Source organism: Scatophagus argus, chromosome 10, assembly GCF_020382885.2.
Source record: "Scatophagus argus isolate fScaArg1 chromosome 10, fScaArg1.pri, whole genome shotgun sequence".
NCBI classification, from domain to species: domain Eukaryota; kingdom Metazoa; phylum Chordata; class Actinopteri; family Scatophagidae; genus Scatophagus; species Scatophagus argus.
The window spans coordinates 5,702,637-5,725,334 of record NC_058502.1 but is presented as its reverse complement, the minus strand read 5'-3'; the positions used below and the strand labels follow the sequence as shown (position 1 = coordinate 5,725,334).

The 22,698-nt window shown below is 41.5% G+C and overlaps 1 protein-coding gene across 9 annotated transcripts in view; it reads left to right on the top strand.

The window, feature by feature from the left end:
* LOC124065945 (girdin-like) overlaps nucleotides 1–22,698 on the top strand; it is a 61,902-nt gene that overhangs the window by 33,125 nt on the left and 6,079 nt on the right. For 8 of the 9 annotated variants that reach the window (XR_006844515.1, XR_006844514.1, XR_006844517.1 and 5 more), the window contains 25 exons: nucleotides 426–598; nucleotides 4,568–4,649; nucleotides 5,160–5,318; nucleotides 5,488–5,634; nucleotides 5,844–5,988; nucleotides 6,612–6,790; nucleotides 7,861–7,998; nucleotides 8,832–9,015; nucleotides 9,193–9,323; nucleotides 9,844–10,137; nucleotides 10,417–10,599; nucleotides 11,128–11,406; nucleotides 11,704–11,828; nucleotides 12,164–12,302; nucleotides 12,930–13,106; nucleotides 13,232–13,393; nucleotides 14,625–14,902; nucleotides 15,070–15,213; nucleotides 15,351–15,537; nucleotides 15,815–15,960; nucleotides 16,114–16,206; nucleotides 16,437–16,639; nucleotides 19,418–19,495; nucleotides 21,207–21,446; nucleotides 21,829–21,882. Coding sequence is in view for 5 of the 9 variants with exons in the window: in XM_046401891.1 (XP_046257847.1) it covers nucleotides 426–598; nucleotides 4,568–4,649; nucleotides 5,160–5,318; nucleotides 5,488–5,634; nucleotides 5,844–5,988; nucleotides 6,612–6,790; nucleotides 7,861–7,998; nucleotides 8,832–9,015; nucleotides 9,193–9,323; nucleotides 9,844–10,137; nucleotides 10,417–10,599; nucleotides 11,128–11,406; nucleotides 11,704–11,828; nucleotides 12,164–12,302; nucleotides 12,930–13,106; nucleotides 13,232–13,393; nucleotides 14,625–14,902; nucleotides 15,070–15,213; nucleotides 15,351–15,537; nucleotides 15,815–15,960; nucleotides 16,114–16,206; nucleotides 16,437–16,639; nucleotides 19,418–19,495; nucleotides 21,207–21,446; nucleotides 21,829–21,882 (4,120 nt within the window). In the remaining 4 variants the exon portion in view is untranslated. The remainder of the gene's footprint in view (nucleotides 1–425; nucleotides 599–4,567; nucleotides 4,650–5,159; nucleotides 5,319–5,487; nucleotides 5,635–5,843; nucleotides 5,989–6,611; nucleotides 6,791–7,860; nucleotides 7,999–8,831; nucleotides 9,016–9,192; nucleotides 9,324–9,843; nucleotides 10,138–10,416; nucleotides 10,600–11,127; nucleotides 11,407–11,703; nucleotides 11,829–12,163; nucleotides 12,303–12,929; nucleotides 13,107–13,231; nucleotides 13,394–14,624; nucleotides 14,903–15,069; nucleotides 15,214–15,350; nucleotides 15,538–15,814; nucleotides 15,961–16,113; nucleotides 16,207–16,436; nucleotides 16,640–19,417; nucleotides 19,496–21,206; nucleotides 21,447–21,828; nucleotides 21,883–22,698) is intronic. The other variant, XM_046401892.1, reaches the window with a different exon arrangement.

The following is a 22,698-nucleotide window of genomic DNA, read 5'->3' as shown; positions in this document are numbered from 1 at the left end:
GCCCATGACTGATACAGCTGATCTTTGTGTGTGTGTGTGTGTGTCAGGGGTTCTAATAGCCTCCAGATTATCACTATGTAGTCCAGCCGCTCTCAATTAAAATCCCATTTCCTGTCACGGGCGCTAGATCAAAAATAGGCTGTGTGTGGGACTGCTGATGTACTTTTTGCCCTAATGCCTCTGCTCCAGTTTTGAGTACTGGGGTGCTTTGGGCGAATGCATGGATCTGCTTTCCTCTTTCTTTCTAGTCCATGCTATTCCAGTTGTTCAGTACTGCTTCTTAGCTGTTGCAATTGCAACGCTGGTAAATTCTGAACATATTACCTTAATACCTTATTGCCAATAAAGACTCAAAGTTATGTTTTTTTTTTCGTAGTGTGTTCATTTTTGCACATATTCACACAAGATCCTTTTTTCCTGTCCAGACCATAGTGGAGTTAACCCAGGAGAGAGACTGTGTGCAGCTGTCCCCACTGGCTCCCTGTCCGACTCAGTCTCCCGGTGACTCCCCCAGTATGAGGAGGACCGAAAGCCGACAGCATCTCTCTGTGGAGTTGGCAGATGCCAAGGCCAAGATCAGACGGCTTCGACAGGAACTGTGAGTGCCACGACTTCTTCAGCTTGATAAATAATTACTGGAATTGAGGAACAACACCTGTTTCACTCTACCTAGTTTTAGATGAGTTCGAAAACAGCATAGAAAAAGGTAACTTGCTGGAATTAGGCCGTAACTGTACCGTATTGAAGTTCCCATTTTTGCTTCTCTTATTTTCATCTGTTTCAAACTGAACTGGGAACTTGAAGTCCCAGGTTGTCATTGGCTAGTTCATGAGAATGAAGTGTCTTTGTGATTTGCACTTTTACTTCTTGTAACATCAGTCAAAGCATCATCAGTGTGTATAAGTTTACTGTACCCATACACAGTGGTGAAGACATTTCTACATCATCAATTTTTTTTTCTATTGTGTAGTGTTTTGCTCTGTGCCTTTATTAGGCATTGGTCGTGGAGACATGACAAAAAAATAAGTGAGGGTTTGAAATGAATGAAAAGGTCTCAGGATTGTTACCACTTCTGTTGAGCACCCTAATCTTTAAGTTGAGATGTTGGTGTTTTTCAGTTTTTGGAGACCTGAATGTTTACATCCTTTAATTTAAAAAGCTCTTGAGGTGTCAGCCGTTTGCAGTCAGAAGGGGGTGCAGCTTCAACCACTGTAGTCAACCCTCGAATGTAATTCTGAAAGAGTGACAGTACAGAGAGGAAGAGACCTGGAGACCAGCAGTCCATTTCCTCCCTACATCCCTAATATCTCTATTGCTCTCCATGCTGTTGTGATGTTGCACTGCAGCACACACACTCAGACACACTCTCAAGTAACACTACACTCACAAACCTTGGTGAGGCCTTTTACATTCTGCCTAATGAATAATAGAGTTTCCTTTTTAAAGTGCTATAATCCTTGGCCAGACAATGGCTTAATGGTCAACAAAGATCTGGCAGGTAGAAGAAAAGGAACCCCTACTCATAAGGGGAAGTATTTAAATGTTGCACTAACATAAAATTTCATTTAAATGCCTGGCTGGCGTCGTGAAGGTGATGTTCATACTGAATACAGTTGAGTATTTCGTTTCCTGCCCTTCTTTTACACAGTGTTTTCAAGATTAGGTCCCCACTGAAGCTAATGTTGGATTAGTTCCTACTCCTCTCCCTTAAGTTGATCTTTTCTCCAGACTAAATGTCCATTTATTACCTTCACCAGCATTAAAATGGGTTTATAATAAATATTAAGTAGTTTTGTCACAGTTGGGAATGGTGACTGATAGAAGGCATGCTGTGTCCTTTAGCAGACAAATAATGTAGTGAATAAAAAAAAAAATAAGTTAGAAATGCATTTACACAAGTTCTAACGGAAACTTTGGGAAAGTGTGGAATGCTGTATAAGTACTGTACTTCACAGGAGGTATTGTTCTTTCTCTATTGTCAAATAGACAATGGCATGTGTGAGAGCTAAAGGCAAACAAGAATTATGGTTCTTTAACAATTGGTTGTAGCTCAGAATGGGGCACCGGTCACCCTCTACTTGATCACATGAAAAGAGTGAAAAGCACCTCGCTTCAGTTGAGCCTGAAGTCATTCATTGTGGTTCTTGTGCTGAAAAGCTCTGACATTCATCACTGTAGACATCTCTCTTATACTTCCTTGACCTACATTATGACGATTTCTTCAGCAGACCTAAATAGAGCTATGGAACAACATCTGACAAGCCGACAAGTTATTTTGTTTGTTAGTTGCTATAGCGTTATTTGCTTGTTGCTGTGCTCTCTGTGATACAAAAAAACATTGTCATGTGGTGGTCCAAACAAGGGACAGAAAGGGCTGTTAGTCTGTCTATGCTGATGTAGTCTGTTCACATGATTGCAGTCTCTTCTCTAAGGCAGAAGAGAAGTGTGTTTGTTATTTCTGGGTGCGTGCACATGTGCTAATATTGTCTCTGCATACAAATGTAGGTGTGTGTGTGAGAGAGAGAGAGAGAGAGAGAGAGAGAGAGAGAGAGAGAGAGAGAGAGAGAGAGAAGGAGACGGAGACCAGGTCAGAGCTGGGGGGTATGGTTCAGTGCTCCAACAATGGTCTATTTATTAATGCCTCTGTTAAATAAAGCTACTGTGTTTTGGTTGCGTTTTCTTCTCTAGCTCAAGCTCAGACAAACACACACAAACTGAGTTTTTACCCATGAAACGCATTTAGAGATATTTTCAGCAGCTGTTTCTCATCCAAGATCTAATACAATTTGAATGTCAGTAGATCATTAACTACTCCAAATTCTAACTAACTTATTCAGAAAAAGTCAGGAATGGTCCATTAAGATGGAAGTAGTTACAGCCTGACTTCATGTGCACATTTTGTTTCAAACTGATTGCAAATACAGCAGTGTATACAAGTGTTTGCCTGTGCTTGCGCAGATGCTTCATGTGTTAAACCATTAACATAAGCAACAGAGCCAGCTGCATCCATAATATGAGCCCAAAGCTAATCTGCCATGCTAGAGTTGACAGGTGTTTATGATTTGAGAAAGGGGAGTTGTGGAGGCTTGGGGGGCAGGGAGGGGCTGCAGGAGGTGGTGGGAGTTAACTGAAACAAAACGGTTAACTGTCCTGCTTGCACATCAGCTAACGTGAGCTATTGGAGGAGAGATAAATGGGAGAGCATGAAAAGAAGGATGCCTTTCCCTTATTTAGATGCAGTCTGTGATTCCAAAGAACTGTGATCAAATAGGCCATCAGATGTTCAGTGAAGCAGTTTCATGCAAATACACTCTCTCACATACAGACAGGGAGAGAGAGAGAAAACAGCATCTCAGGAATGCAGTTTTCCCTCAAAGCAGTGTGACACATTCTCTCTCTGTGGTCAAAGCCTGGATTTGCGCGTGCGCGCACACACACACAAACTCACAGGGACAGCAAATGTCAAGACATCCTATTTCACTGGCACTTAAATGATAGAGGAGTGTGTGAGGTAGCAGATAGCAAGACAGCACTATTGAGGGTGAAAGTATGAGAAATCATTCTGGGTTTTGCACCACCCTCAGAATCAGATGTAGAACTTTCTTTTCTCCCTCTTCAATCCTTTCTTTTGCAGTAGAATAAAAGAAGGTGAGTTGTTTCAACCTTATGGCAGATTTGCATATGTTTACCCCTGAAGTAGTCACAGGGTACTATGTTTCCTTCAGTTGTTTTTCACAGCTGACATTCCCCTCTCTGTCGTTGTGTGTTATGTCCAGCAAAAGGAGGTTATCTGTGCTGAATTCAAGAAACAGAAAAGATTATTGTGTCATGAACACCACATCTCAAACACAGCACACACAAGAGGCTGTTACTAGCTGATTTCTCTGACTTTCCAACAGATGCCTCTTTCACTCAGTGGGGTGTTGCCTAAAGGTAGTTTTCAAAGGAAGGAACCTCTAGCAAAACCCATCAAAACTGGAATGAAAATAGTATCTGAAATCAATACTCATGTTTGGAAAAATAGCATATATGACCTCCAAATAGTGAAGTAAGATTCCTTTTAAATATTTTATAATATTTTTTTTATAAATTTTTAAATATTTTTACTCTTCAGTTCAGTTTGAAAATGGAGCTTTACGTTAACACTCCCTGTTGCATGATTAACAGCAATGGTTTACTGAAGTGGCTCCAAAATTATACAAAATGATAAACTACTGAAACTAAAATACTCAAGTTAAGTTAAGATGGTGAGGAACTTTGTGAAATGTAACCATTTTGTACTACTCTGTCAGTAAGTTACTACCATTAAATGATTTAGATGCAAGCTCTGAAATGGAAACGGCTCAAAAGGAATGTCCTTGTTAATACACTAAGCTGATACTCAGTCACACACGCCACATGATTTTCGATGTATGACCTCCACTTAACCAGAGACAGATATATCTTCTTTTTTTTGCTATAGAGAAACCTCTCTTTCTGTACCCCTCTTCGTCTTCCTCTCTATCCAGCTACATCCTCAGACCTTTTTCCGTTTGTAACTCCTTCTCGGTCTCTGTCTCTTTTTCAGAGAGGAGAAGAGTGAGCAGCTTTTGGACACCAGGCAGGAGCTTGAGAACATGGAAGTGGAGCTCAAAAGGCTTCAGCAAGAGGTAGCACTACAAGCCGCGGCGACCGTCACGCACCTACATGCACACAGCACACAAACGTTCACATGACTTCATCTCCCCTTCACCTGCTGTTCCCTCCCGTCTCTATGTACTTTATTTCTGCAGCAATGCCGGGCTTTAATCAGCTGGTGGTAACTTAGCTCATTAGGGGCTATTAGGGCTATCTTTAGTATAGCAACAGCCTCACATGGCTTTTGATTTGGAGTAGGTGGCAGGCTGACTGGCTAACAGACTGAATGCTGTAAAGAGGGTGGATGGGTTCAGGGCATGCAGGACAGGTTTTGTGTTTGTGGATGCATGTTTGTGATAATTGATAGTGGCGATTTTGTTCTGCTATTTATCTGTCGAACAGTAGTTTTTGATTCATGATTGTATCCGTTTACATTTTTATTTATGCAATTCCTTATATAGAGAGATGCTACTATGAGTCTTTTTTTATAAATATTTTCAGCCACATATTCATGTTCTATATTTGATTATCAACCCCTACAGAGTTACCAGTTGCTGTCAGATGCTCGCTCGGCTCGGGCCTACCGTGATGAACTGGATGCACTCAGAGAAAAAGCAATCCGTGTTGACAAACTGGAAAGCGAGCTGAGCCGATACAAGGAGAGGCTTCATGACATTGAGTTTTACAAGGCCAGAATTGAGGTACACAACTACACGCACACTAAGACACACACAGACACAGTGCTACTTCAAGCCAAGAAGACATTATTTGTCAAAGGATACCCCTGGGATGTTTTAGCATCATATAGCTGGCATCAAAGGAATGAGCTAAAAACTCAAAACTCTTCTGCTGATGCGGTGGTTTTCGTAGGAATTGAAGGAGGACAACCAGGTCCTGTTGGAGACTAAGGCCATGTTGGAGGAGCAGCTGGATTCTAGCCGGACCCGGTCTGACAAACTGCACCTGCTGGAGAAAGAAAATTTGCAGCTCAAATCCAAGATTCATGACTTGGAGATGGTGAGTTGATGGGTTTATGGATCAGTGTTCCAATGCAGAGATTTGAGATTTTTATTAAACAGCCAGAGTGTAATAAGAGTTGGAGCTTGAGCAGCTGGGATTCAAAAAAATGAATAAGCAAATACAATGGGATCAGTAATAGTAGTGCTCTGTCGTGTGCTGCGCATATGTTAATCACAACACGCTGTCTATCTCTTTGTTTTATCTAGGAGCGGGACATGGACCGTAAGCGTATGGAGGAGCTGTTGGAGGAGAACCTCGTGCTTGAGATGGCCCAGAAACAGAGCATGGATGAGTCTCTGCACCTGGGTTGGGAGTTGGAGCAGCTTTCCAAGACACCAGAACTGACGGAAGGTAATAAAAAGTTGGAACAGAGGATCCTTTTAAAACCAGATAACAAGAACAGGTAGACTGTGGATTGGCATCAACATTTAGACAAATAGAACAACAACAAATAGAACACAAATAGAAGTGTTTAGGAAAGGAGAAATTGACATGCCGAGTTGAAATTTAATGCAACTGACAGTCACCTGAGTTGACCTAGTTGAAAGCTTCAGACAGCCAACATACAAGGCTTTGGTCATTGGCTCTCTGCCCTGAACTCATCCCTGTGGCCCTTCTGCATTTGCCAGCCTCCACTGGGTTTTCTTTCCACTTGGTTAAGACCTGTAATTAATATTCACTGGCTCTTGGAGGATAATCTGTGAGTTTGGATTATTGAAGCTGTTAATAGGTTTAACTAGCCAGGGATCTGGATAAAGACTTTGTGTGTGTGTTTGTGTGGGTGTGTGGGGGAGGGCAGTTGTTTGTTAAAATGACTCTTTAAAAGCTTTAAGATCTGCATAATTGGGGCCTTTTTTTTAATGGACTTGTTTTGATCAGGATCACAAAAAAATCTAAACTGAATTTTTATATTTTTATTCTATCTGTTATACATTATGTATATGTCCAAATTTTAATGCTCTCCATTGATTCAGTCCCTCAGAAGTCTCTCGGTGAGGAGGTGAATGAGCTGACCTCGAGCCGCCTGTTGAAGCTGGAGAAAGACAACCAGACTCTGCTGAAGACTGTGGAGGAGCTCAGAGGAGCAGCCAGTCAGGACACTGTGGCAAAACTGGCCAAAGTCAATCAGGAAAACCAGAGACTGAACCAGAAAGTAAGTAAATGTGCTGCAGGCTTTTTTGGTGGTTGGGTAAGGGTTGTGATAAGGCCAAATTTCATCTTTTTCTTCTTAGTAACTGAATTACAAAATAACACACTCATATACTACTTACACTTCTTCCTTTCACAAGTCATCTATTTTCAAGGAAAATAAGTTTTGTTAAGCTTTTAGATAGCTCATAAAATAAGTCAGGTTATGACAAATATCTTTTTGCAAAGTATTCAGGTATTGTATAGAAAGGCTGACTGCACTGTCTAAAGATGCTTTGCAGCCTCAGTTGAAATTGCAGTTTCATTTTCTGCACCTCATCAGGCTTGCCACCAAGATTAGCATATTGGACCAACACTCCTCCACAGTATATCACCCTAACACTTGGCTTTAGGCCTTTACACACAGTGACAGTGAGAAATAAAAAAAAGAAAGAAGAAGAGAGTATAGAGAGGCGTGGATAGGAGGATGAAAGCAGAGCTATAAATCCAGGCAGCCCTGCATTGCCTTTTCTTTTCCTGTCTTTGACACTCCAGCGCCCCTCGCTAAGAGAGGTCTCTCAGCTATTTTCAGAAGCATAAGCCTCTCTCTTTCTGCCCTCAGAATAAAAAGCATGAAATTGTGTTTTTCCCTCACAAAAGGAAAATCTGAAGTGAGAAATTTATTTCCGAGTGGCTCAAGGTCTAGAGCCAAAATGCAGTGAAATGTGAATGCAGCTGTTGGTAAACTTGAACAACAGAAATAGTCAAATAGTCTTATTTAATGTGTATCTGCCTGTGTGTATATGTAAATTAACTTGTGTGTTTGAGTGTAGAGCTGTGACAGAATAAGGTGATTTACTATGTTTGTATCATGGATTAATAATTGCACCAGTTTATTTGTGACAGGATCAGGGTAACTTTCATAATGAAATGCTGACAACAATAACGGCATCACAATACAGGTTATTCTGCAACATAGGATATTATGAAAGGAAACCTACAGTGCTTTAAGATATCTGTAGCTAAAGAGGACAACCCTGAAATGGCTCATAAAACATTTGCCAGTTACTTAGAATTTTTTTTTTTTTCTGTTAGTTGGAGCAGCTGGAGAGTGAACTGACAACAGACAGAGAGTCGCTCTGTAGTGCCGAGTCACTCAGTACTGACCTGATGAAGGAGAAAGCTTTACTGGAGAAGACTCTGGAAACTCTCAGAGAAAACTCTGAGAGACAGGTACATACATCCACGCGCACACACACACACACAGAAGTTTATAGTGCAGTTAACCTAACGTGTTATAGAGACTGATTTTTCTGAGAATGACTTTAGTCACATCAAGCGTTCATGTGCTTTAATATGCAGTTAACATTTCAGTGTACATACTGGACAAGCATACGGTCAGGTGCCTCAACACAGACAGACAAGGCTTTGAGGCTGTGCGTCATACACACTGCTCTATCTACAAAACCGATATTGATTTTCGTTCCAGGAAGCGTGACTAAGCTGTGCAATTTACTCATGTCTGTGCAGAGTTTTTCTTGAGAGAGCAATCTTTGTGCAATTGATTTGCATTTGGCAAAAAAAAAAAAAAACATTAAGAAGAACTACCACTATGTTTTATTGACTACACAGATTTCTGGCTCTCTCCGGCCCAGTTAGACTGTCTGTCAGCAGGGACTTATAGATGTTAAACCCAAAAGTTTAACTGCTTAATGTGGTTAATTCTATCTAGTTGCACAATGACATGTAACAAATGCATTGCAGTTCCAAAATACATGATACTTGCATGAACTGTGGTTTGTATAATCCTCATAAGCTGTCTTTGTTTTTACATTTCAAATCTGCTTCCTATTTGTTTTTAGTTTTCCATCGAATTAAACTATATGGAAATTTGACGCTGAATCTTGGGGCTTTCTTTTCATTTCTTAAATCTTTCTCTGAGCATCAGCTCTTACAAGCAGTCTCATGACAGCAAGCTGCAATCCTTTCCTATAAATAATAAAGTTGATGAGTCATCTTACACATGACCCTGGGCTGTCATTAAAACTCTGTTGTCTGCTCTTCAGCTGAAGGGTCTGGAGCAGGAGAACAAGCATTTGAGCCAGACGGTGTCATCTCTGCGTCAGCGCTGCCAGGTTGGAGCTGAGGCCCGGGTGAAGGATGTTGAGAAAGAGAATCGAGTTCTCCACGAGTCCATCTGCGAGATGACTGCCAAACTCAATAAGATGGAATTTGAAAGGAAACAGCTACGTGAGTGAAAATATATATATATAATAATTTTTGTAGTTCATTGCATTGTGTGAGTATGATAGTATGATACAGTGAGTATGCTTTCTTTCTCTCCATCTTTCCTTTTGATCTCAGGGAATTGTTTCATACATCATCAAGTTCTTTATGTCAAAATTCTGTTTTGTCTTTTTTATGCAGGTAAAGAGCTCGAAGTGATGAAGGAGAAAGGTGAGAGAGCAGAGGAATTGGAGATTCAGATGCAGAAGCTGGAAAGGGATAATGAGAGCCTGCAGAAGAAAGTTGCCAGTCTTGGGATCACCTGTGAAAAGGTCTTGATTTCTGCCTGATCTGTATTTTGAGATGTCAGATGTGTCTGTGCTTTTTTATTTAGTCTATTTCAGTTTGCCCTCATGGCTCAACTTCAGTATCCTTTGTTTGTTGTCATCAGATTGAATTTTCCAAGTAATTTGTCCAAAGGAGAAAGTTCTTCTAACTATTCATAGTTAAGGTCTTGTGCATTTGAGTTTTTTGATGCTTTGTAGACTATATTCTCTTCGAGATCAATAACTCGCATTCTGCATTACAGAAGAATTTATTCCAAGATGGGTTTTCCTTGTTGACTTGTGGTCTTTTGTCTCAGGGTTAGGTTTTTGTCTCATTCATTATTTGTGTTACTGTGTTACTGTTAGATATTACCGTAAAATCTCTAATGAGTTCATACATTGACGATCAAAACATTGTGTAATAATACATTTGAAGCTATGCCACCATCACTGAATAAATAAAGTTTAGCGTAAGGGCTTCCACTGCAGAACACTTCATCTTCATCAGTCACTTATGTGTGTGTAGGTGTCTTCCTTGGAGAAGGAGAACACTGAGCTGGAGGCAGAGGGTCGTCGTCTGAAAAAGAAGCTGGATGCCCTGAAGAACATGGCTTTCCAGCTGGAGGCTCTGGGAAAGGAGAACTCCCAGCTTGAGGAGGAGAACCTGCAGCTTCGACGTTCGGCTGAGAGTCTCCGGTCAGCTGGAGCTAAGGCCGCTCAGCTGGAAACGGAGAACAGGGAGCTGGAGAGCGAGAGGAGCCAGCTGAAGCGCAGCCTGGAACTGCTCAAAGCCTCATCCAAGAAGACGGAGAGGTTAGAGGTAAGACTTCATGACTGCTGGTTGCACAGCAGGTACTCTGCAGCTAAAATGCAACCATGTCTAGTCTGCTTTTTTTTTTTTTTTTTTTTTTTAGAAATAAAAAGCAGATTATGTGAAGTTGTATAGACCAGTGAGAACTTTGGATTTGTATAATTTGTTATTGCCAACAAATATTTCTTCGAGTAAGTTCCATGGGATCTGGCATATCATAGCATCAGGGAGCAGTACAACTAGTTCATGGATGCTTTTAATATCCTAATCTGGCTTTTCCTCTCCCAGATGAGTTACCAGGGCCTAGATACAGAGAACCAGCGCCTGCAGAAGGCTTTAGAGAATAGTAGCAAGAAGATCCAGCAGTTGGAGGCAGAACTGCAAGAGGTGGAGACTGAGAATCAAACTCTCCAACGAAACCTGGAAGAGCTCAAAATCTCCAGCAAACGCTTGGAGCAGCTGGAGCAGGAGGTACGCAAAAATAAATAAATAACAAAAAAAAAACAACATGCGTTTAATAAGTAGCAATAATCACTTCTCGCTGATAATCACTACTCTTCTATGGAACAGAATGAGTACAACATCAAATAGAGGATAGCTGTAGGTGGTTTACTGACACAGCTTTATTTTGGGATGGATTGATTCTGCCTGGCAGAATGGGGTCAGTCGGATTGGCCCAAAAACTGTAGTTGAGACTGACAGAAAAGGGTGTTTGTGAAACAGCAGATATCGTTTGGATGTTAAAACAAAAAGTCAGCATTTGTTATTTGGTACTTGAGCAGCACTGCTACTATTTTAGTTCATTCTGATAAAATTACAGCTTGTTTCCCTGCAGATTTGGATTATCCCAGATTATTTGTCAAAAACTCATTATTGGCCCTCTGTGTCCACTTTTAGCCAAACATGTATTTACAAAGCATTTAGACTAAAAGTAATCCCATAAAATGATGTTTTCTCTCTCTCTTCTCCATCACCCCCCCCCCTCCTCCAAAAAAAAAGAACAAGACTCTGGAGCAGGAAAGTTCCCAGCTAGAGAAAGATAAGAAACTTCTGGAAAAGGAGAACAAGCGGCTGAGGCAGCAGGCCGAGATCCGTGACTCCAAGCTGGATGACAACAACCAGCGGATCTCCACTTTGGAGAAAGAGAATCGGACAATGGGCAAAGAGATGATCTTCTTCAGGGACTCCTGCACGAGGGTCAAAGATCTGGAGAGAGAGAACAAGGAGCTGGTCAAGCAGGCCACCATTGATAAGAAGACCCTGATCACACTGAGAGAGGTCTGAATCGCCCTCACTGTCAGCAGTTTATTATAATCCTCTGTTGGTGTCAGACTTTTTTCTTTTTTGTTTCTTTATTTCTATATATTGTCCACTAAATTCTGTTTAAGTGTGAATTTATTGAAATGATCCTGTTGTTGAATCTCTGCTGTAGTAGAAAACACAACAAAATGATTATTGATGGGAATTGACTTCCGTTAAAATCATTAATCTTTATTTTTCGTTTTTGATGAAGACACTAAGTTTTAAAGTTACTCATTGGGCGCCTGCCTGTGTGTGTGTGTGTGTATGTATTAGGAGCTTGTGAGCGAGAAACTGCGGACTCAGCAGATGAACAATGATCTGGAGAAACTGACCCATGAGCTGGAGAAGATTGGACTGAACAAGGAAAGGCTGCTGCATGACGAGAGCTCTGACGACAGGTGTCATCTCACACTTACACACAATTTAGGCCCAATATTCACTGCTGTGTGATGGATCTTAAGAGTTTCAGTTTAGCGCTAATATAAGAACCATCGTCTTAGGATCAGAATCATTACAAGTGATCAGTACATTTGGGATTCCAAATAAATCAGCCAGGTGGCCCATTTTAGAATGGTCCTGTGAGAGATTTGTGAGCCAGCATCTCCTATACTAAGTCAGTTGGCCTTGCTATATTGTGACTATGATAGTAATAGATCTTAATGTATTTGACGGCTCAACAACGCTAATATTCAAACACACACACACACTGAGCTAACTTGAGAATTTTTTTCAGGTTTAAGCTCCTTGAAACCAAACTGGAGTCGACTCTGAAATCATCGTTGGAAATTAAAGAGGAAAAGATTGCCGCCCTGGAGGCCAGACTGCAGGAGTCTTCGAACCTCAACCAGCAACTTCGTCAGGAGCTCAAGACGGTTAGTACGCCTAGCATACGTAAATCGATACTTTTAAACTTACAAATACATGCACATACAGTATTTTATTTGTGATACCAGATGCTCAGCTCAACCACAACACAGAAAATCCAGTATAAGACATTCCACAAACTCGCCTCCCATAAAGCCAAAACACACCAACCTCCACTTGAGAACGTGTCCCAAAACCCATCCCCTGCAGTCTAAAACGCTAGTAACACTCACAAGGCTGATACATTATTTATTCATTCACTCTTCATCTTCTATTGTCAGTTTATCTATTCATGAGGCGGCAGCAGTCTGTGACAGAGGTAGAGTGGAGTGGAGTGGAGTGGGGTGTTAGTGGGTTCAACTTGCTGACATAAATCAGATCCAAAGCTAAAAGTTGAGTGGAAAAGTCGAGGCATCTGCGGATAGACTAATGGATCCTGCCTGCTGTTACTCTACCATTACTCATGTCGTATTCTACCAGTTTTATTTAATGATTTTACAGTCAAGCCTGGATGGTATTTCACTTTCAGCCATCTTTGATTTACACAATATTTATGTCAAAGAAACTGAATTTATTCTAGCAAAGGAGCACAAAGAACGTCCGAAAATAGTGTTGACTGATGTGTCTCTGTCCAGGTGAAGAAAAACTATGAGGCTCTGCGTCAGAGGGAGGAGGAGGAGAAGATGGTGCAAAGCTCCCCCCTGAAAGGAGGGGATGACCCTCAGGCTGTCAGTAAATGGGAGAAGGAGAGTCATGAAGCCACCAGGGAGCTGCTGAAAGTCAAAGACAGACTCATTGAGGTGGAGAGGAACGTAAGTTAGCACAACATCAAGATGGCTAATGTGGCTTTTCCAGAAAGTTAAACGCTTTTCTCTGAACATATTCTTGTATGTCTTATATTGTGTGTGTGTGTGTGTGTGTGTTTTTTTTTTCCCAGAATGCCACGCTGCAGGCTGAGAAGGCTGCCCTGAGGAGCCAGCTTAAACAACTGGAAACGCAAAGCTCCAACCTGCAGGCCCAGATCGTGGCCGTGCAGAGACAGACTGCTTCTTTACAGGAGAACAATACAACACTACAGACGCAGAACGCCAAGCTGCAGGTAATCCCCTGCACAGTACCATAAGCAATGGATGTCTGCTTTATTACAAAGGAATACATTTGACACCGATAACAAAGCTGCCAGTTTAGAAATGTATAAATAAAATCAAACAGAGTCAAGCAGGTATCAGTATAACTTTGTATCTGCCTGAAACGCATGAACAATTAGTGAACTTCCACAAGTTTATATCATTAATATAATAATAAACATGCTCACAAGTATTGCGTTATTGCAGCGACAAACTGTAAAACAAATTCTACATCGAGATCCAGACTATTAACTTGACCTATTTCAATACTAGTACCTAGCACAAAATCTACAGCAGACTCTCTCTATCCTTAGACCCCCAGTTGAGATAAGGATAATGTATGTATCTTCCAGATACATGCATTATGAATAGCAAATGTTTCTAAAGCATCATTTGACACTGTATACAGTGCGGTAGTAGTGCATTTTAAACAGAAAATGCAAAGCTAGCCAGCCTTCCTTGGACATTGCTCTATTTGTACAGTTGCCCTGCCAGGCTGCTTAGCTGCCTGGATTTAGATTGTACTCCCTGTTTGGCATCAGTTCAAGCCCTGCTTATAGGCGACAGGATTTACACTGACCATACAGCGGCTTCTAGCCATTTCCGTGGGTGTTTGTCTCTTGATGTGTTTGGGTTGTGTTTATGTAGGCAGGTGTGTGTGTGTACTGGAGATGAAAAGCTGTTTCCGTTTAAAGGTACAGGAAGTGTGTCAGCACCTGCACAGAATGTGTGTGTGAAGTATCTGAGTATGAAAGCGTACAATAGTCATGATTGAAGAAGGATTTGAGACTAGGAAACTGCTGTGACCACAAAGGAAACATGAGGAAAAAAACTGTTTTCCTGCTGGGTTTTGGTAGATGGAGCTTGAAGCAACAGACTGAACTAAACCTATAGAGAAACAGTGCCCCCTACAGACAAAAACAACACCAACCTTTACTTACTTTACCCGAGTATCCTTTTATGCTTGATTTGAAGAGCTCAGTTCTCCTCACTGATCACAGTACAAAATATCTTGAATAACTTGAGATAAAAGACCAAAATTGCTTCTGTCTCCTCTTGTCATTTTGTCTTATCTTTGGGCTCCTTTCATTCTTTTCGCAATTCTTTCCCTTCCTTATCTATCCCTCTGTACTCCACTCCTTCCACATTACCGTTTTCACATCTTTTTACTTAATGTATCTTTGTCTTCATCCTCTCCTTTAGGTGGAGAACTCCACCCTGAGCTCTCAGAGTGCAGCCCTCATGGCCCAGAATGCCCAGCTGCAGAGCCAGCAGAGCAGTGTGGAGGGTGAACGCGAGGGAGCTCTGAAGGAGAAAGAAGAGCTGAGGGCCACCTATGAGCTGCTCCTCCGTGATCATGAGAAACTGGCGGCGCTCCACGAGAGGCAGGCGGCTGAGTATGAAGCCCTGATCGGAAAGCACGGGGGCCTGAAGAGCTCCCACAAGAGCCTGGAGCAGCAGCACAGGGACCTGGAGGACAAGTGAGAAGGGGTTTAGGAGCATGGGATAGGCACATGTTCAAGTCCTGTCTTGTCACAGGCCACTTTGACCTTCTTTTGTGTGTTGTCCACCGAGGCGATATTAAAAATTGTAAAAGCAACCATGCTGAGTAACTAAATCTTCATAATGGTTTGTAATTTGTGTGAAGGTACAAGCAGCTCCTACAAAGGAAGGGGGAGCTGGAGGAGCTGGAGAAAAATCTGAAGGAGCAGCAAGAAAAAATGGCCTTGGAGAACCAAACACACCAAGCCACAGCCGACCAGTGCAAGCTGCTCAAAGAGGAAAATGATAGGTCAGATTCCACTATTATCAACATTATGAGTATGAATAAAATGTTTGATTTCACACATTTTTTCCTAAAATCATATGTTTATACGAATTTAGAAAAGCCCCTTTTACACATGTGACTACATACTGCTGTGTCCTCAGACTGAACACAGCCTATCGTCAGTTGATGAAGGACAATGAGCTCCTCCAGCAGGACCATAAGAATGTAAAGAGCCAGTTGAATAATGCCAAGCTGGACCAGACCAAGCTGGAGGCTGAATTCTCTAAACTAAAGGAGCAGTACCAGCAGCTTGACATCACTTCCACCAAGCTCACCAACCAGTGTGAGGTGAGGAGACACACACTTTGCTTCTCTTCTTTGTACTTGGGGGTTTCCCATTGTGTTGTGTGCAAGTTTTAAAGCCAACTGCCTTTTCATGTATTGTATTTGAGGAGGCATCTTCTTAAGCCAGCTGTGTTGTGGGGTGGTTTACCCCCTTTAAAGTATGATATTTATTGTTAAGACAGGTGTCTATGCATCTCTTACACATACATGTATATACATATATATATATATATATATATATATATATGCGTGTGTCTGTCTGTCTGTCTGTCTGTCTTAGTTGTTGAGCCAGTTGAAAGGAAACCTGGAGGAGGAGAATCGTCACCTGTTGGACCAGATCCAGACTCTGATGCTACAGAATCGCACACTACTAGAGCAGACCATGGAGAGCAAGGACCTGTTCCACGTAGAGCAAAGACAATACATGTAAAATCATGCTGATATGTTTTCTTTAAAATGATCAGCAAATATGTCTGAACTGATCCCTGTGTGCAATATTTTTTGGTTGGATTTCCATTTGGATTTTATGTGTTTTCACACTTGTCTTAGTGCCTAATCTCTTATATTTCCATCAATTAGAGACAAGTTGAATGAACTGAGGAGGCAGAAGGAGAAACTGGAGGAGAAGATCATGGACCAGTACAAGTTCTACGACCCCTCACCTCCACGCAGGTTAAAAGCAACTTCATCCTAAATACAGACAATGAAAAAAACTACAGCCTCAGGAAGAGATACGTAAACAGCTGCATACTGCAACATTTTCTGTCTTGAGTGTTGTTTATGGGAAGATTTAGCAGCTAAAAGTACAAATCAGAGGTATTGACTTTACATCTCGTTTTCCTTCCTCCTCTTGTTTTTTTTGGTCTTTCTGTCTCTCTCCCTGCTTTGTCTGCCTTTTGTAGGCGTGGCAACTGGATCACTTTGAAGATGAGGAAGTTGATCAAGCCGAAGAGCCGGGAGAGGATGCGCTCTCTCACGCTGACTCCCTCTCGGTCAGAGTTGGGCGACGGTTTCCTGTCCTTTCCCCAGGACAGCCAGGACAGCTCATCCATAGGCTCTGGCTCCAACTCGCTAGATGACACACTTACACAAAAGAGGAGCAGCAGTGAGTACAGAGGAAACAAACACACCTATACACACACAAAGTTAGGGTTTCAGCCATAACAACCAGTATAGATAGTTTCAACCATAACTGAAGGTACTTATCTTGCCTTGCTTTAGATGAATGCTACAGATTCCTTGAACAAACATACGCTCACTAAACAATATACACTAGAAGTAGGTGTGATCAAATAGTGGTGGTGGAATAGTTGCCAGCTGATTGCATTTGATGCTGAATAGTTTTTCATTGATACACAATCATCCACCTACATGCCCACAAAGTCATAAAACACACTTCTACTTGGGGTGTGTGTGTGTGTGTGTGTGTGTGTGTGTGTGTGTGGGTGGGTGTGCGTGCGTGCGTGCGTGTGCAGTCGTGCACTGGCCAAGTGGCTGAATGCGCCTTTACTCCCCTAATTGCTCCTTTATCTCTCTCTCTCTCCCTCTCTCTCTCTCTGCGAAGGGAGGAGAGGGCAGCAGTCCCATGCCCAAGGGCAGGGTTCCACCAATGGTATGCTGCGGATGGGGAGGGTGGGCGGGGTTTGTGACCCGACTGTCACGTCTCTCAGGGCATGTTTTCGTGAGTCCATTGTCCGTGTCTCTCAGCTGTCGTAGACATTACGGTTGAGCTGTGCAGCACCACAAGGTTGACACTGAACCTCGAGCCTGGCATAATAAATGCATTTCCTGTATTTGAAACAACAGAGAGAGTGCTTGATTTCTGTAACTTGATTTATTATAACAGAGTTATGGAAATACCATCACCGCTAGACACTTAAATTTAGTAACAAGAATGATGTATTTTTGTGTATTTAGACACTTAATTTCAAATTGGGGCTCGACACATTTAACACATCAAAAGCTGTTCTTGGGGAGTACTATGTGAAACTATGTGAAAAAAGTTGTATAAAACTTTTCGTGACTCCCGAGGGAGAAATGTGATTGCTTACCTCATGTGATGTTGCTTGAGTCAGTGTTAGTTTAGACTGAAAACAACTAGTTTGAAAATTAAACAATTTTTTGAGTAGTGGAGTTAGAAATAAGTAAGTTTATCTGACCTCTGTAGCTCGCTCCTCGGTTCTGTCGGAGGTTGAAAGCTCTACATTAGCTACTACATTAACTAGCACTAACAACTAGCATAACAAATACAAATCTCTGACTGAGCTGACAGCAGTTCTGTCACATTGTGGTTAATTTTGGAACTCATATTTTATTTTCACCAAAATATTCCAGTGCATACATTCAATATAATTTTGCAGTTTTACCTTATACTTAATACACATTTTCAGTTGCTTGATATCCACTTCACTATATATCTTCAGGTACAAAATGAGACAAAATACACACGTAAATAAGTAGAAAACAAAAAGAAGACAGGAAAAAAAGGTGAATAAACAAAATCAATAAAAAGTAATAATAACTGAATCAAGCACGTCTCGTGTAGTTCAAATACTGAAGAAACACTTGAATTGTATTTTGTCTCCCTAACGGAGTCTAAGGCTAATTAACTCTCAGTTACAGTCCTGTCAGCCTGCTGATCTGCACAGTTCAACTGTAAATGACAGAGAAACGTCCTCTAACGTAGCATCAAAGCTATTAAAAGGTGCAATGCATTGTGGCTGATTTGCAGTCAATGCAAGATGTGCCAAAGTACTGGTCTGCTTTTGGTAGAAGGTATGGAATAAAGATTACAAGCTGTACAGGTGAGGTTGCTTACACCTGTAGATCTGTTTGCTTCAAATACTGTTCAACTGTTTAAAATGTTATTTATGTACTCTTGAAAATTCAGAATTTCCAGCCCATTTAAGTAGGTTAGTATCTTAAGTGATCTTTTAACACCTGTGGACAAGTATTTTTCAAATTTTAAATGTAAAGCAAGCAGTGAACACTGTAAGAGAGAGGAAAAAGAAGCATTTAGCATTAGAACATAATAAAATATGAAAATATGAGTTATATGCAGATGAATAGCACAGTTACAAACATTAATGTGCGTACCAAAGAAATTCCACAATCAAATAAGCAATAATGACGTTGGTTATATCTATGAAAGCACTGCTGTTAACCTGCCCTTTGACCTTTTCGCTCTCCTGATTGCACCCTTTAATATTCTCCATGTCTGTGTTTCATGTAGGTGTGTTAATGCGTTATTGTGTACAGTATGTCACACTGCAGAATGCCACACTCATGACCATTAACATGAGAGTGTATGTGTGCCGTTGGTTGCAGATACGATGTGTGTGTGTGTGTGTGTGTGTGTGTGTGTGTGTAGGTAGGTAGGTGTATATTTGCGTGCTGTGATTTACATTTGTCTGTTTGTGTGCATAATGTTTCTTTGTACAGAAGTCTGCCCTTAAAGATATTATTTGGCTCTTAAAGAAGTCTGGTGGAGACATCTCAGTACAACCAAGAAGTACTTTAACAAGTTTTTCATTTAAGAATTAGAAATGTGAAATAAATGTATTAAACATTAAACATGCATTAAAAATCTTGTAGCATAACTGATATATTTCTAACAGTATTTTCATGAATTACCAAGAAGGCCCCTTTAAGTCATATATTGTAGCAGTTGTGTCTGTTATATTGTTGTCTATTGTCCAGTTGAATGTCCATGAGGTCAGCTCTCTCTCCCCTGGCTCTCTTTGTGAAAATGTTAACCACATCCCTCTGTTCTGCCCTCCTTTTTGTCTTTTGTTTTCTTTTCCTCCACCTCCCTCGGGCTGGTTCCGTCACTCTCTCTCCCATCTTTCTGTCTGTCTGTTTGTTTGTGGCTGTGCTCTGACAGCTATAAAAAGGCTGCCTTTCATGAGGAACAGATCCAAGGACAAAGACAAGGCCAAGGCCATCTACCGGCGCTCCATGTGTAAGACCTCCATTAGCCGCCCCGCTAGCCTTCCTCCGCCTCCTCTCCCTCTCATCTTCACACTAGGAGAATCGAAGAAGGACCAGTCGCTGATTTCAGGGTAGCTGCAGTGCGGGGGCTTTGTCAGTGACATTACGGCACCTTGAGGTCAAAGCTCTTAAACCCACTAAGGCCTGAAGTCATTCTTTTGGAATAATTTTTCCATTTAATATTTAAGACATAATTTGAGTATTTGAGTAGGAAAGATATTTATCAAATATTCTAATACCCCCATACTGTTTCTGGTGACATCAGTGACTTGTCCTTATAATTTCTTCTTAGTAAACCCCTCTTCTCTATCACCTCCTCCACCCAGCGTCTTCCGCCTCCCCTGTAGAGTATCTACTCTTATCTCTTTTCAGATTGTAGTGTCACTTTGTTCTCACAGCTAGCAGATAAATGAATAACACAAACTTCACTGCTTTGTCTTAAAACAAAGATGTACGACAAAATAGGACTAACGTCACAAAAAAACTGATTGTTCAGATCTGTCTCTGTGATGCAGTTTGAGTGTCACCTTTCTTAGTTCTGAGCGTCATCTACCGAAGCTGGTTTTTCTGTTTAGTGATTGTGGAAATCACTATGCAACGGGCAACTTATGGGGCAGCTTTGTCATGTGCTCTTTGGTTTTATTTTATTTGTGTATCTCAAATGAAAGGCTCTGTAAGTGTGTGAGGGTGTGTGTTCAGGTGAGGCAGTGGGAGAGACTGCGGGTTTGCCTTTCATGTGCCTGTGGTTTGCTTCCATTTTTGATTGCAGCATGACAAAATAATCACCAACTGCCTGATCGCCGCTACTCGCACTCACCATGAAGGACTTGAAATGGAGCCTTTTCTCTCTGTCTCTCTGTCTCTCTATCTCCCTGTCTCCCTCTCTTTCTCTTCTCCCTCTGTCAGCGTGCTGCATTTCAGATCTTATTCTGCTGACATGGGCTTGCCTCATTCTGATTCTGGCTCTGATGGGGTTTTATGTGTGTGTGTGTGTGTGTGCGCGCAGCACTGCTGCTGCTCGGAGCAGCTCTGCATGCCTTCATACTACCGTTGCATAAAGCTCAGTATACAAAAAGCACATAAAGGCAGTGGCATCTTAGGGTGATGTATCATCTGTCTGAAAAAGTATCTGGCTTAGATGGACAGAAGGACTGAACAGTGACAAACCATGCAACTGCCATCTTTATGTACTTTCTTTTTAAGATGCCTGCATGTGCCTGGAGTTCCAAATGACTAGATTTTTTTGCTGCAGATGATTTTATAATTGAATATTAAGACAGACCTATTGATAATTTTGAACAAGACCTTATCAGAAAGAATGATTCTCTGTTGTCTTTCCATGTGGGAGTTTAAGCTTTTTGCATTGAAGGCACAAAAAAATGTAGCAAAAAATGTAGGAAAATGTAGAAATGTAGAAAAGGCAGTTGGCAAAAAGCTAGCAACCTTAGCAACCTTCAGGACTTTTAAAAATTTTGCTTTCATCTGAGCCATTTTGTATCCCCAAGTCTCTATGTCTCAAGGGATACAGAATGTAAGAAAACATTTTGTAAATTGATTTCTTTAAATTCTTTGGGTTACAAAATCTGGTTGATGTCTTGAGGTGCGATAAGATGTAATAAAATGTATATGTTTTATATTATTTATGTTCTAATTTCTTTCCCTCCGTCCATCTATCCATTCAGCCATGAATGACCTGCTGCAGACCATGGCGGTGGCAGGCGGTCCCGGTAATCAGTGGGCAGGCAGCATCGAGAACCTTGATGGTGCTGAGGCTGGAGACGCCAGCATGACAAGCAGCAGCAGCAGGCGTGGCGGGCAGCGCATGAAGGAGCTCGCCTTGTCCACCAACGCCATCGACTGTGCCGCTCTCACCCTGCCCAGCGCAGGGCACAGCAGGGCCAAGCTCCGGCTTCAAATCAAAGGTCAGGATGCTCTCTGTATTTATGTGAGAGGAGGGGGTGAATGGTATATTGAGAATCTGATATCACAGTCCCATTGATGGGATTTTAAATATTAGATGGAAAGTTTAGATATTAATCTCATGCAATAAAATATCCTGTTGCTTGAATATTTAGATCTTGTTTTATTATTTTCACATGCAGTTACCCAGTGCAGCCAGTGTTTAATTAAAAAAAAAAAAAAATTAGATTGAGTGGCAGGTAGATTTTGGAATCCACCAGCTGGGGTGGCAGATTGAGGGGGGAAAAGAAATTTAATTTCCAACACTGCTGCACCATTGTAGGTGGTGAAAATTAGTCAGTGTAAAAAGCAGCTGTAGCTTCACTCTCTTTCATGTCTCAACAGATAACGCCTCTTGTGAGGATGTTGCCAGCTCCTTAGATGACCCAAAGAGTCAAGGTACGACACAACATCACCGTCAGAGTGTTTGTCATGCCAAATGGAAAGAAAAGGGACAGTCTTTCACTGGCTGGAAATCTGAAAGCCTTACAGAGAGGAAAAACCTGCCTCCACCCCTCCACCCCCCAAAAAGCAAAACAAAAAAAATGCAGGACATGTCCTCAACAGTCCCACTGCTGATCTTTTGGCTTATTTCCTGTACTTTGATTAAGCGTGATCTACAGTTGGAAAAGCAGTTTTAGTGGCGAGAAAGATCAGCCTTTATTGAAAGAAGGATTGACTCTAATTCAGGCTTTAGGACGTTATCCAGGGCAGTTTATCTGCGGCCGGGCAACTCTTCATCAGTTCTGTGCTGCTCTCATGTTGGTGACCCAGTTGTTTAAAGCCACCAAACTAGTGACACACATTCCTAGCACGTAAGAGAAAGAGGTCTACATTCCCTTGGAATCAGTTGCTCGTCAACTATGTTAATATATCAGACTCGCTTCTACTTTGCTTTGAAATACTGTTTGTTCTTACTGGTCATTCAGCTGCTTCAACAGGACAATGAAGTAGCATTAGTGCCCAACCTGGATTCTACTTAGCTGATGGGTTCCCAGAATGCACTCATAAAATCCAGTACATTGTTGTGAGACCCATTTCCTCGTACATCTTCTTAATGTCAGGAGGAAACTTGGCATCCACTGTTGTTCACACACCAGCCATTACTTATAATGTATTATCCTGCAGGCCATCTTCCAGAGATGTTATTGATTTTTAAAGCAGCTTTTATGGCTGCCACATTTCCTCAATTTAGTTTGGTATTTCTATTTCAAA